This window comes from Platalea leucorodia (assembly GCF_965183815.1).
Source record: "Platalea leucorodia genome assembly, chromosome: 6".
NCBI classification, from domain to species: domain Eukaryota; kingdom Metazoa; phylum Chordata; class Aves; order Pelecaniformes; family Threskiornithidae; genus Platalea; species Platalea leucorodia.
Window position 1 is genome coordinate 74,546,826 of NC_138828.1, and position 15,348 is coordinate 74,562,173.

General features: G+C 38.2%; 1 protein-coding gene across 1 annotated transcript in view; it reads right to left on the reverse strand.

The window, feature by feature from the left end:
• ABLIM2 (actin binding LIM protein family member 2) overlaps window positions 1-15,348 on the reverse strand; it is a gene marked incomplete at its 5' end in the record, with an annotated part of 113,988 nt that overhangs the window by 43,976 nt on the left and 54,664 nt on the right. The window contains 4 exons of the mRNA XM_082315586.1: window positions 63-209; window positions 4,875-4,952; window positions 8,168-8,226; window positions 11,519-11,606. Coding sequence (XP_082171712.1) covers window positions 63-209; window positions 4,875-4,952; window positions 8,168-8,226; window positions 11,519-11,606 — 372 coding nt within the window. The remainder of the gene's footprint in view (window positions 1-62; window positions 210-4,874; window positions 4,953-8,167; window positions 8,227-11,518; window positions 11,607-15,348) is intronic.

Sequence of the window (15,348 nt, forward strand, 5' to 3'; positions counted from 1 at the left end):
ATGTTTAATGATGCACATAAAATCTCAAATTTCTAGTAAAAAAAATACCCATGTTTCAGTACCTCCCCGTAACTATGCCTGTCATCTGAAGAGTAACTGATATATGGAGAATAGGAGATCATATCTGGGCGGTCAATGTTATAGATGGCTTTATTTTTAGGAAGAGCAGCCAAATCCCTGTAGTCAAGAATTTCATCTCCAAGCTTTGCCTAAGAAAAGGAGGAAAGAAAGCAGTGAGAATAAGAAAGAATATGATCAGGATGCAATCAGAAAAGGACAGATTCATGTAGGTAGAAAAGTTATCATCATAGTAATAAACCACTTTTTCCTGTTTGTGCACATTTAAATCTCTTCTATTTACTACACAATGCTAAATAATACCACTGTTTTCTTTTTATATACTGGTGCTTTCTACTTTTCTTTGTCACTCACACTTGGCTAATAGGAGTAGCATGGCATCATTCCAGTTCCCTTGGTTATATCCCGCTTACTGCTAGCTCACAGAGAGACATGCAGGACAGATATTGTCTTTTTCAGTCAAAATACCCTTTATTTTAAAGTGGTTTTGGTGTGCAGGGTTTCCCTACCATAAGCACTAGTGAATAATCAAATACATATTTCCAATATACACTCTCCAGATGCTGAAAAACATTAGTCACGTCTTTAATTTTTTCCATTCAGCTGTGTCCCAGAGCTTCACCTCCTTTCCTGACTATGTTTAAGTAGCCCTTAATTGTGGGTCACAAACCAGCAGATGATGGATTTGCACCATGGTGGATTAGCTGGAAGATCACAGATGCCACTTAAGTAAAGTTCAAATCCTTTCATGAGACTCACGCAGCCAACAGAGGGAAAGGGCTGTGTCACTCCCCATTCTCCTCTTACTATGCTTATTCCAAAAGTATAATTATCAAAATGCCACATTTGCACAGATTATCCTTAGGATAATGGTAACTTGCACCAAAACTGTATCCAGCATGTACTGTCTTGTAGACACGACAACTTGGCCACATTGAGAGTGGAGAAATGGGCAGCATAATCATCTCATTCCCAGTTCAGGCTCTGCAGAATGATAACCTCTTTGTTGGCAACAAAATGATGAGTGAATCTCACTATTCTCTGAAAATCTCTGTACGATCAGCTGTAAAACTGTAATAATGTTTTCCACATGCAAAAATACAAAAGTATCCACGACTTTTGTGTGCAGTGATTCTGTTTCTTCTTAGTAGGAGCTAAGAAAAGTTCAATAGATTTTCCAGGGAAGTTTTCTATTAGGTTATACAGGAAAAATTTAGTGTGACAACTTTCACTTATCCCTTTTTCTAAAACAATGTATGAATTTGTGCAAACGTAAGTAACACAGAGAGGAGGAAGATTCCTCTTAACTAAGAAAGTGGAACAAAGCTGCCATAACCATCACATATTCTCATCCTCAAAACTAATGAAAAAAAAAAAGTGTTTCAAGCAAATATGTGATTCTTCAGTGATCTACAGATCTCATCTTCCTTGCAGCTACTTTAAGAAGCTAAAGAGCAATGAAATAGCCTCTTAATGAAAATAAACCTCTCCCTGCGGAGAAGCCAGTGGCATGCTCTGATGCAGGGACAGGTCATGCAAAGATAAGGAGGAGTCTGTCCATCAGGTCTGTTCCAGGAAGACTTTGGGCAGCATTGTACCTACCAGGAAGGCCAAGGAGGCTGTGATAATTTCTTTTTTAAGGTATCCAGGGTTGTGAAGATTAATCTAGTGAACCCAAAGAAGTTCTGAACTGGGAATACTATAATGTGAATTACAGTAAATTTAGCCCCTACCTCTCCACGTAGAAGTGCAACTTGAGATCGTCCCACTAGACTTCAGAACTGTCAGGAGTAAAACTTATCTAGTTATGTAATTTAGTTTAAATATCAAAAAGTAGGCAAATTTGGATGAAAAAACACCTTAGACATACAGTTGCTTTCTAAACACTCAATTCTACAAACATTTGGCCTATATTGGTTTTTATTTTACTTGTTTCACCTACTTTCAAATATGTGAGTGGAATCCAAATATGCTAGGGAAGACTCAAGTTACAGCTAGGAGGCTTTAAGCCATTTCTCCAATAATCTGGTATTTTGGATTCTGTTAAAACCATGCTCTAAGTTTAGAGTATCTATTTCATTTGGAATATGTAATTTTACAATTGTATAATTGCAAATATGATCCTGTATAAAAATACAATGTGATTTCTAGTCCTAGTATGAGAACATATAACACAGCTATGTAACCTAACCTGAACCTTCCAGATAGATATATCTTTCCAGGGAGCTCCTAATTCTCTCTTCATAAAATTTAGCTAAGTATGAAGAAGGACTTTTATTTAAGCCCTATTTAATTGCATGATTTAGAAATTAACTGATTTTTAAGCGGAATTTAGGGACTCTGCGGTGACGTCTGCACTGGGGTATCAGTCTGGATATAATGAAACCATCGCTAAAGTTAATGAAAAGATGCCTATTAATTTCAAAAGGCATTGGCCTATGCCTTCTCTCAGTGCAAGAAGACACCAAAGTCTGATAACAACAGATGAAGAAAAAGTGGTATGGCTTTAGTAAACCATCTGTATGAACCACATTCAGGTTTACTCAAAACATGCTTTCTGTATCTTTCCCTAGCTGACCACTCCACCGTGACCCAGAAACCCGTCTCCCATGAGATGGCACGTTGTTCAGAATGATTGCGTTGCTCTAACTTAATACCTTTGAAAGTATGAGCACCATGAATTCACAGTTCCTAAGCTTTAACCGTTTTCTCTAAATTCTCTTTTGTCCAACATGACACTTCACCGAGCTCACCAGTTGTTAAGGTACAGTTTTACTATTGGTTTTAACAATCTGAATCCATGCTACTGCTGAAAGTGGCTGTCCTGCGTGCGCCTTCCCACTCTGCTCTGCCTTCTATCTTAGCATTAGAGACATGCAGATGGTTGGGTCTTTTTTTGCCTCTTTGGTTGGCTGGAGGTTTTTCCTGAGTTATTTTTTAGCTGAATCTGGTCTCAAATCTGACCAATCATACCACTTTGTACCCTCTAGTACTAGCACCAAAGTGGAGATGGGAAGACATGGCTGGAGAAGGACACGGCCACATGTAGGTGGGACCTTCCTTTCAGTGGCAGCATGAATTTAGGTTTGGTAAAACCAATCATGAAAGCACCCAAGACAAATCTTGAGCATGTCTGTATGTCATAACACCCCTGTAATAGAAAACAGATGCAAAAGATAGCCAAAGAATCATTTTGATAATATAGAAGTCCAATAACACGTTTTTAATTCTTTTTACTTTCCTGTTTGTGAAAGCCAAAATAGGATTTAATCAATCTCACAGCTTTCTGACTATGAAGCAGTCAGAGATGAGATAGATACAGCAAGAACTTGCAAGCCTCTGGGGAATCTTTTTTCCTAATTGACTCATATTTGCTAGAGAACTTTATTCTTTCACAGTCCCAGCTGCCTCTAAAGTATATTACAGTAACAAACATTAGAGTTGTGTGCTGATTTAATGATATCCTTTGTAAAAACAGAAGAAGAAAATGGAGGTTTGTCCTTGACTTTTAACAGGCTGTGAAGCATATTTAAAGCTGTAATCACAAACATCAAGAAAACCAGTACCATCCAACAGTTAGATAAATGTCACTAAAAATGTAAATCTTAGAAGAATGCTTATAAAAACAACGAAGTGGTACATGGCTGTAGAGATAGAGATCATCTAGCCAAAGAAAGTGCTTACATGATAACAGGCTCCTAGCACAATGAACTGTCTTCATAGGAATTGAGGCAACGACTTTTTTTTACTGGGAATATACCACTGGTATCCACCAGCACGGAGCTCTGCTGGAAGGAGAGCTCAGAAATACCGATGAGCATTTAGATAAGGGGCAGCTCCTACACTTCTAGCTCAGTCTTACTCAGATAAAGGCCATATTGAGTTCAAAATAATTTTTACTTGAAGAAAGAAGACATGTTTGGCTCCAAGGCACTGTTTTGCTTGTGTCAGCGTAGTAGATAAAAGCTCTTGGTCTTCGTATAGTAACCTTTCTGACAGTCCATCGCATGTCCAGCAATTTGCTTTGCATATGGTCCTATCCAATGAGAAAAACTTGCCTTCCTGAGGGATACTTGGACTGGACAAAGAATAGACCTGGGAATACTGAAGCTCTCCAAGAGATGTTTGTATGGAACATGCCACACTCATGGATATTTTTTACCTGTTGGTAGTAGCCTTGAGAATTTGGCCATGAACATTAGCTACAAGCAATTATGACAAGCAAGGTGCACCTGGTACTGAAAAAATACTCAGCCTAAGCTTTTATCATACTTGTCATTTTAAATTCTCCCTATGAGCTTTCCAGAGCTAGTACTTCTTAAACCATAAACACATCAAAGTTCCTCTGAGGTTAGTGACTGGCATTCATCAAGGCCCGAGTCCTGCAATCACATGCACGAGTGTTTTCATAAGCAATCAGATGCAGGCTCAAGAGCTCGATTTAGACAAGTTGTGTTCAAATCTAAGCTTGTAATCTACCTGTGGGCTGTACTGTTTACTTAAACTTTTCTTTTTAGAAAGCACTGTGGTATTTTGCATGCTTTGGTATAAGCCAGCTCTAGTGGTAATGTAAGTGCTATAAATACACCATAAAAATAACAGGAAACTGCCAGAATTCTGTTATGGTAAATGCTGTATTCAAACATTTTAAATGTGAGAAAGTAAATTCCATTTTAGAGGCATCACCAAGTGCAGTGGTTTGGAGACACTAGCTTTCCACACAATGTGCTAAACTGTAGGAGAAAACACGGGGTTTTCCCCATCCCCCAGAATGAATTTCGCCATGAAATACTCACATAGATCACGCGGCTTGGGGAACCTGATGTACTTGAAGCAGGTACAGAAATAATACTCTCAGAGGAAGTCCTCGTTTCCTACGGCAGGAGAAGTGAAACAGATAAGAAATAGAAGAGAGGGCGAGAAAATGTAACTGTTACTTCAAAAAGGGCATGCAAGACATTTTATTTAATTTAACCTTTACTACTCAACAAAGGCATATTACAGTGAGCTCAAAACATACAGGCATACCAAAGATGTCAAAATAAAAGAACACCTGCAGTCAATCAAATTGACCTTTTGAAAATGTAAAAATGATTTTACGTATGACTTTCTTTTCCCATCCCTTCAGAACGAAATGGCCTGGAGCACTTCTGGGCTGCCAGGACAGCCTTTGGGCGCTATCAGGGACAAGTCAAGCTACAGCAGCTCTGAGTCTGGGGTCACAAGATGATATGGTGGCAGCATTTTAACTCTGAGGTTATAACATCAAACTAATCTACATTGCTTCTGTCATGCTACTGTGCCATCCCCTCACAGCAAACAGCATGACATCCTGCAGAGCATCCTGAATCAGACACCCAATGAACTTTCCCCCCTCTGATTGTTAGACTACAAGATTAATTTTACTACTCATCCGGTTTTGCTCTGTTTTCAATGATTCTGGCATTCAGAGTGACAGACCTTATTGCTTTCTTTTTGGTAGATTCCTTTATGATGAAAAATATAATTACTTTTAAATAACATTGTGTTGTGAGACACAATGCTATTAACCACAAGCAAACAGACCTGACATTCACAATTGAAGTTTAAACAAAGCTTATTATGAAATCAATGGTTTTCTACCCTCTTTATTCTTTCCCATCTATGGAAAAAACCTGTCCTTGACTGCAAAAAGCACATATTTTTTTCCATGTGCTCAGAATGACCATCATTTACTGTCTCACCAAAGGCTGACACTTCTCACCTGGAGCTTACAACTGTTCAAACTCTGAAAAGGATTTTAGCATTATTAAGCTGTCAGGTCAAGGTAGTATCCTTCCTACTACTCCAGTCTTTACTTGAAGTATTTTCTACCTTATAGAAGCAATATGTGAATATATCTGTACTGTGATAGCAGAGCGAACAAACTCAATGATCACAACTATCCTTCCACTGACCTTCTTTAGCCCAAATAGTCCTATGTATTTCTCCGAGACAGTATGTGGAGATACTTATCCATATAAAAAAGATTGAGTTTAATTGTTTTGGCATGTCTGACTGGGATTCTGGAATTTTCTCCCTCTCATTTTCAGTTGTCTCACCCTGGGGCTCTAGACAAGCTCAGAAGGTCCGAGGGGACAAGCCAAACATCAGCATGGAAATAAGAGCATTCTCTGAGAATACTTGTGGCTGCTGTTGAGATGAACATTCAACATGGGCAGTGGAATTGCATTGCTCTTCTGCATAGTTAAAACACATTGCAATTTTCCAGTACTTGTGTAAATGACATGAAAGTGTTATGTCTCTCTCACAACTTCTTTTTCCCTTCCACTCCATCTCCAAAGTTTTGGAGTGTGCTTCCACTTACTCCTGCCTTTGTCACCTACTTTAGCTACATGCTGTGCATATATCTATATAAATATATAGAAAGATAACTTTTAAAAACAACAAACTGCAAAGGTTGACCAGAAAATTTCTCAACCAGTATATGCCATTCCTAACTTTACAAGTTATGTTGAAAAGTTCATTACTACCCTCTTTGAAACGGCATCCTTTCTTCTTGGTTTATTTTTTCAATAATGAGCAGAAAGACCAAAAAAAGAGGAAAAACCCAAAGAAAAGGAAAAATGACTAGACTTGGAAAAAATTCTTTGAGCTCCATTCTGTTTTTTTTCCCTACTCAGACAAAACTCCCACTGACTTTCAGATATAGATGTCTTCCTCTCTGCTGGGGATGGGGCAGACTCCCAGCACTCAGGAGAGACATGTAATAAATGAGTCAGCCTTTACACAATATCTTACAAGTACACTTTCTTTGTGAGGAAAAGGCAGCCAAGTAGGAACCCAGTACAACCCTCGTCCGCTGTCTTTCTTTGAAGGAGGGGGAAAAACCAAAACCCTACTACATTTTCAATAAATTACATGGGGTTTTATCCTTGCAATTTCAGTTACTCAGTGAGAATAAAATCCTTAAGAAGCCTGAAATATGCTTAATAGTATTAGGATGAATCAGCAGCACTTTTAAAGTAAAGTATTTTGACAATTTTAGATACACATGTATTAAACAATACATTTTATACTGAAATGCTACTTATTTGATTTTCAGAGCTTGCCATGAAGAACACCAGAGCAATCCCTTCCCAAACACAAGGGTACAAAAAATACAGCCAAGATCCTTCAGGGTAAAGTCCTAACCAAATTTTTTTTCAAAGCTGTAATTTAGTCAAAGTTGCACTTGCTAGCACACCAGATTTGTAAACACTCTTTTTATAGCTGCCGCCTGCTGTTCTTACTTGTCCCATGTGCCTTGTGTCCAAGCCTTGATGAATCAAAGCAGAGCTTTTACGAACAAGGATACCAGGGTACAAGGATACAAGGATACCACTTGGAGCATCAGAGAACAGCAGAATTGAAAAACCCCATACTTGGCCTCCGCATTAAATGAGATAGTTGCATCTCAGTCCCACCACTTCAGAGAGATCATTTCCCCAGCTACAGATTAATTCTTCATTTCCTAGGGACAGCTTATTCATCTCCTAACCTTGTAATTATTAAAGTTGCCAGAACCCCCCCCTTTTCCCCTTGCACACAGACAGATGTACAAATCATCCAACTTAAGGAGGTACTTAAAGCCAGAGATTAAATTAAGTTGGGGCTGGCTTGCCATCATTTTACAAACAAATAATAAAAAAGAAATTCCAAGGAGAGATTTTTTTGTAAAAACAAATAAAGTGAAAGTCCTCTGATCTTTTAAGTGCAGAGCCACATAAAAAGAGAAGAGGTCGTGCACTGATCACATCATAATCAGACAGAAGTTAAAAATTAAATTTTTTTTTCCTTATTCATATTTTCACATTTTTCCTTATTCAGCTTATACCTATAACTCTTAGGTCAGCATTCTCCTGAAGTTGTGGCTTTAATCACTAAGTAAAAGCAGAATATTTATAGTACATTATTGCATTACATTAACCTACTAGATTTCTATCATTTAAAATTTAAAATTACAGTAGTGAAAAAATTCCAAATACTTCCCTCCATGCCCGCTACAAAAAAAGGGATAGAGAATAATATGACAATGGAATAACACTGGGTTAAAATAAAGTATTTTTACCTTGTTTTTTTCTTCAGCCTTTGCAGCCTGTCTACAAACTGGATGCCAAATGGATGTACCTGGAAAGTAAATTTAAAGTTCTGCTTAATTCAGTTTCCCAATAAGAACCTTAACAGGTTTCAAATAAGAACCTTTTTAAACCTTCCTATAAGGTTTTATAAGACACAGCACACTGACTGATTCCACTGCAGTCACTATTTCATGGATACTTTCAAAGCTAAAACTGACAACTTCTCAACATCAGCGAGCCTGATCACGTACATATTAAAGACTAGGTGCACTTCTGAAAGCTACATGGACTTCAATAGATGAGATCAACATCAGAACCTGAGTCCTAAGAAGTGGGATATGGGATCTCTGGAGCTCCTCCAGCTCAACCTCCTGCTCAGAGCAGGTCCCATTACAGCAGGCAGCTCAGGGCTGTGCCCAGTTGGGTTCTGCATATCTCCAAGGGTGGAGATCCCATAGCACCTCTGGGCAACCAGTTCCACTCTGATTGTAAATTTTTTTTCTCTTATATGTAGTCAGAATTTCCTGTATTCTTATTATACATATTCTTGTAATAGTCTGGCCCAGGTCATACCAAGTAGCACACTGTGATGGGATGGAATAGCATTGTGGCATTTAACACTAGCTGAAAATCCAGTCTTTCTTTCTCAATTATTCACTGTACTGATCTTGCACTTCCAGTATGTATGTCTCTCATAAGCCAAATACTAAAGAACTGCATAAGTTCAGGGGAATATCCATCCTAGAGGAAGGAGGAAATAGAGAATGAACCAATTTTCTACTGCATGCAAGTATTGAAAAGAGGATTATGAACTCCAGAGATAAAAGTAACCATAAGTGTGAAAAAGAAACTTAGTTTTGTATCGGTCACAAAGAAAAAAAACCCAAACTTCTAAAAAGTTGAACACAATGTTCAATATTCAGTGTTCAATGGAAGTGGACTGTATGTAACTACATAAAATGAAAGAATTATTTGTAAATTTAAATAGTAAAAAGGAACATTTACGTTTATGCCAGTCTGAGCTCGGACAAGCCACAAGCTAAAGCTCTGCACAGTTAAATAATGTGACTGCACTGCAACCTCTGCCTGTCTAAATGGGAAGTTGAGAACTCCTGTGTTATAAATATTTAATGTTTATACTGGGTGGAGAGCACCAAGAAGATTTATTGGAAATGCTTTGTTTTCACAGCAGTTTGATAGTTTTCTAACCAGTGGTTTTTGGAAACAAGATAGAAACAGAAATTCTATTTCCCAGAAGACAGATGGAGATCATTAGAATTTATTTCACAAGAATAACCCAGATGAACACAGACTCAAGCAGTAAATGACTATCTATAAGTACAGACTGGATAAATTATTTTTACTAAGTTACTGAAGTTTTTTGGTACTGAACCACTAAGAAATATCTTTATAGCACCTTTAAGTTCCATGCTAATTTATCTTCCAATTATGAGTGGGTCTGGGCTTGCCCACTGAAAGCATTTGTCCCAGCTGCTGCATAAGTTGATGTAAATCTTCCCAATGGTTTTAAGAAGTATTTAGATCAACTTTTTTTTAATTACTTCTATCTGTGGTCAAGCAAAACTGGCTGGGAAACTTTTTCACACAGAAGAAAAAAAGAGTCCTTTCACCCAAAAGTCATCTGCTGGATGACCACTGACAACTCAATTTCTGCTAAGGAACAGGCAACACCTAAAGGAACTTTACAGTACTCTATTAAGAGGATGAAGAACAAGGTGTAAAACCTCTGACATTTTTAATTATCTAACACATCAGGTCAGGCAGTCCAAATACCTAATCACAGATTTTTAATGACGTTAACACCAGTTTCTAATGGAAACTGCTTTTCATGTGAAGACAAAAAGTGTACGATTGCTGGCATGAATGTTTCATGTATCAAAAAATAAAGTACAGTAAGATGGGTCCAAATTAGCAGGACGTGAGCATACTTTGCGATTATTTGAACTAAAAATCAGCACAAAACCTAACAAATATCCACCCTTATAACAAATTAAACTTAAAAAGAAGATTCACTTGCAACCCAGTTTCAGAGGGTTTGAAATCTAGAAACAAATTTGTAGTTTGATATCTTTTTTTAAAGCATTGATTTCCCAGGGGGTTTTAGTACTGCTAAGCTACTTTGCAATTGGAAGAACCACAGCATTTTCTGGCTCCTGTGGGAGAATCCATGAGCACAGACAAGGATCATTATGTCCTTTAATGAGCTAGTCCTTGTTGCAAACCAAAGTGACAATAAAATTGCCATTTTAAATAATGTACTAAATTATAATTAGATCTTACTGAGACCACTGTTGTGCTTTAAATAAAGCCTAACTTTTCTAGCTTAATGAATGATTTCAAAGTACACTTCTAGAAAACTGTGGACAATTGCAAAGTTGTAATACAGATCTGGGCAAGCATGTGATTTTAGGATAATACACCAGCCTTGCAATTCCCACATCCTACTGAGTTTCTCTTTTCTGTTTTCCTTTGAAAAGATACTGCTAGTCAAAGACATAGGCAAAAGCCTTCATTTTCTCTGGTGTCTGACCCTGTATTTAACTGTGTAGACATTGTTTTCTTTGATCAGGTTAGTACAGCTAAAAGTTGCTATAGATGAAATACAGATTTTAGCTCGTATCTATGTTAAATAACTTTTTTTTTTCCATTGAATAAATTATTATGCAAGTTGTTCTCTATTACCACTGAAATTCCCTGACAAGAAAGACTGAATTTCTCCCTGCATAGCTTTCTCCTAAGCGATGCAAGCTTATGGCTGTATAAAGTATAGGCATATTGTCTGGTAAGGGCTTCAGCTCCATGGCATCCTCTTCTCCACCCTCTGAGGGCAGTTAGGTCTAACTGAGGGGAATTCAGGAAAGGACCTTCAGATTTTCTCCTTGTACCCAAATGGGCAATGGCTACAGAACTGGATTAGGACTGCTTTAGGAAACCTGCTCTCCCGTATGTGTGTTAACTTTCATCTGGACCATTTATCACTGCAGAAAAATCCACATTTTTTCAGTAAATGGAAAATTTTATAATGCTCACTGTCAAGTACTTCCATCTGCAGGAAATAACTGCTACCACTCATCCTTTATGTGATTGACACTTGCTATTGGATTTGAACTGAGAGAGAAGTAACAGTCAGTAAGAAGCAACATGGGTTTGTTTTCACTTTTCTTTAGCCTACACATTGCATTCTTCACTTTCTCTGGTAGGTATGAAGTGAGAATATGTGCAAAACAGCTCAGTCATGCTAGAAGGTATGGGCAAGAGGGCCATGCTGTCAAGCGTAACTGCTTTGGGTTTGGGCTTTTTTTTTGTATCTTTGTTTTTACCTTGAAGATACATTTCTTCTCCTTCTGCAAACATCTGACTGCATCTGACACATCGTGCGCACGTTGGGTGGTAATGTTTTTCTCCTGCCTGTTTGGGAAAAAAGGTACAGATGATTAAGTATAGTGATCAATTTAGCAGCTTTACTATGAGGAGTTTTTCTTTCATCCTCTAGAATATGACTAATTAGAATAAATTAGTTAATGCCAATTAGCTCAACAATCTCCTACAACCACAATGCTTATTTTTGATTATAGACAATTAATCATTTAAAATGTAATTATGGTCTTGCCCACACAAAAAAGTTAACGTTTAATAGTTAACTCTCTGAATTTACAGAATGGAAACAATTCTATACAGCGAACACATTTTCCCTGTAGACAACCATACTGTGCACCAAGTGCGAGGTAGCGTATGGTTCACCTGCAGAAGGAAGTTGGGAGGTCACAACCTTGAGCATGCATTTGCAAGTCACTGTATGTTCTTCATGATCCCACTGAACATATACTCTTAACGCACAGCAAGAACCATCTTGTTCAAGGAATGTTTGCATGTGCTTTGAAAGTGGCTTGCAGGTAATGGGTGCTAAAGGGTTTCCATGAGGAATGTGTGTGGCGTGCCTACAGACTGTAAGTTCAGAGCTGCCACTTTTGGGTACTGTGCACTAAATCCCTCACGTAGACAAGCCAGGAGCTTTGCCAATTGTTCTGAGATTAATCCTTGTAATTTAATACCACCATTTTCATTGATTGGAATGAGAATAGGACTGAGCCCTAAATTTGCTCAGAACAGCTTAGTAACTCATCAATTTTCATAAATTTAGATTTTCAATTACCCATTAATTTAAACTGTTTCACCATTGACCTCAGCGTGTTTTTCAAGAGGAGACATCTACCTGCTAAAAGGAGCAAGGGCTTGACTATGTCAGAACATCAATGTGTAACACAGACAAGGGTGAAGTTAACCTCAAGTGAGTATCAGAAAAGAAAGCCAAGATTCTTGGATCATGGGATTTATGCAGGACTCAATTTTCGTGGCTTGGCCAAAATTCAATTCTATGGCCGACTGTGGGCAAACTTGTTAGCTCTGATCCCACAGGCAAGGACAGTAGCACATCAAGGCAATGTTGCCTTGAGCCAGTGACAAAAATAGAATTCAGGGAGCTGTGCTGTTCTGAGTGAACGACGCGAGCCAGACCCTCCAAACTGCACCTCTACCCCATCTTTCAGATCACTCTCACAAAACAGAGTTCAACAGCCCAAAGCCAGCTCTTGCACGTGCTCCCAGCACTCTTCACTTTTCAAAACCCCTACAGAACTGAAAGCCAAATCTTGACATCTCCTTCCTCCTCTTTGAACCCAAAGTCTTCTGTGATAGACAGAATTGGCCATGGTTGGGCTTAAGGTCAATGCCACTTCCATTACAACAAAAGCCTGGAGAGCAAGTAAGTCTAAAGCTTAGAGCTAAGTTAAACTAAGTTTAACTTAAAGTTAAGCTAAGTCTGACTTCAGTAGAAGTTCTCCTGGAGTTAAAAATGAGCAAATTTTGGTCCATGTAGAATGTCTCATAACCTGTTTATCTGGAAGTTTGAAAGGGCATTGAGCCTATCTTTAAGAAATTACTATCAAGTATTGCCTCACTGTCTTCAGCATGTAAATATGCTCTCACAGCATTGCACTGTAAATCCCCCATCTATTAATCTAGAAATTTAACACTGTAACTACAGGGATGACTTGTCTTACTCTTTTTCATTGACTGAATGTCGAAGCCTTCAGAGGTATTCATACTAAAGAACATAATCTGTGTCTGGGGGCTATTTTACCATTCACAGTATCAAATACAGGACTGTGATAAATATAGGTTAAAGAATCTCTGGTTTTCCTTTATCAGTGTTGACTTGGTTCACCCCTGAAAACCTGTTGCTGTATTTTAAATCAGCAATACGGAAGAGCAATGCATCACATCAGAATTGCCATTTTGAAAACAGCTTTGTTCCAGTTCACTCTTCTTTTTATGGTGTCCTTTGTGCAGACTGCTGGCTGATTTCTGCAACTTTAGAAGAAAATGGTCACTACTACTTGTGTTGACACCTTAAAGTATCAGACTGTGAAGTATCAGTACTGGGTTTAAACCTCAGGTTTAAAATTGCTTGACTGAGTGCAGGTGTTTAAGCACAGCAGGTTATTTAACTATCATGAGATAAAGTTAAATTTGGAATATCAAGCTGAAAAGAAATATAATTTCCCTTGGAAGATTTGTACTGCACAAGCATAGCTAAGCAATGCATAGCCTCAATAATTCAACTGATTTAGCACAGCTGATACAATTCCCAGGCTAACACTCTCTAGGGGAATTCAATTACTCCTTTGCTAAAATAAACTGCCAGAACACATTCTCGGATAACCTGGATGCACCACAGAATAAAATCTATTCCCCTAAATTTAACAGCATAACCAAATACATCATTTTAATTAACTCTGTAGATTAAGTAATATCAACTAGCTGCAGAATGGCGCAAAGAGACCTCTTTTTATAATTTAGATACAATTATAACAGAAAAATCAAGACGAAAAGGTGTAGCAATCCTTCTGTTGATGCTCACGCCAGCATAACTCCAATGGATTTTGCATAATTACCTCTGAACTAAAATGGAACATACTTAAACTCTTCATATAACTCTAAGTGCTGACAGTCGTCTTTGTTCCCCCTTCTTAGAATTTTTTATGATGTCCCTCTTCTAACCAAAGCACAGAAGACAAGACATGGCAGACTCTTCATCACTTTACGTATTTAAAACAGACCATACCATCTTTCTAAAGGAGAGGTGATAGCTGAATCTGAGGCTAGGGACTTGATGCAGGAATTAACTAATAATATTCCCTGATATGTTTATACAGTTAGCCTAATTAGATACCATAAATTATATTCAGACCTGGGTGTGTGGGGTCTGAATGCGAACTATAACCCCACTTGGGTACATGCCAAGGAGGCTTTCATCAGTGCCCCTTTCTCCTCTCTCTTCAGACTATTTCAGAGGCTTCATCTCATAGATGAACAATTGGTTCCAGCAGAACCCAGAAATTTTATAAGCTTAGGGCACCAACTGTTTTATGTTTTCAGTTTAGTTGTAATGATGGCCTCGTTATTTTTTCTTTTCTTGGTTATATTTATGTGAGGGAGTTTAATGCAGCAAACAAATTCCTAACCATATGGTTACTTCTTCTTTGCACAGTTTGAAAGCTTAGTTTGACAGACTGTTGTCTCAGTGTTTAATAAACACACACATAGCACAGAAGAAGCGACATTCATCTCTGAGAGATCTCTTATGGCTCAAGTGGTAGATTGTAAGAAACCTTCTCAATATCCTATATTTGCTTCAAGACTGCACCAGGTCTTTGTCCCCAGGCATCAAGATGTGAAGATAGTATTGTTATGAAAATCAATTTAAAGATTAATCCTCAACTGAGATTTCCTCAAACCTGAATAGCAAAGCATGTTCTTAGGAACATAGTACACTACCAACAGTTTAATTTCTCTTCAAGTGACTACACCAGCTTTCCACAATCACCGAGTTAAAGTCTTGTTCTGTAATTTAAAGGTAGAGTCAAAACAGTCCTTAACAGTCTGAGACAAAGTATTATGAATTACTTCATTCCCTTTAGGCATGAGGGACAGCTTTGAATAGTAAATCTCCTCTGTGCAGCAGGCAGAGCCTTCTGGGCCTGGTCAATGTGAGGAATGTTCTCCCAGCGGAGCTGAGAACCTCCCCGCACTCCCTGCCCTAAGCATGGAGGGCACCACAGTGTTGCTACCTATCCCACAGCACATCGAC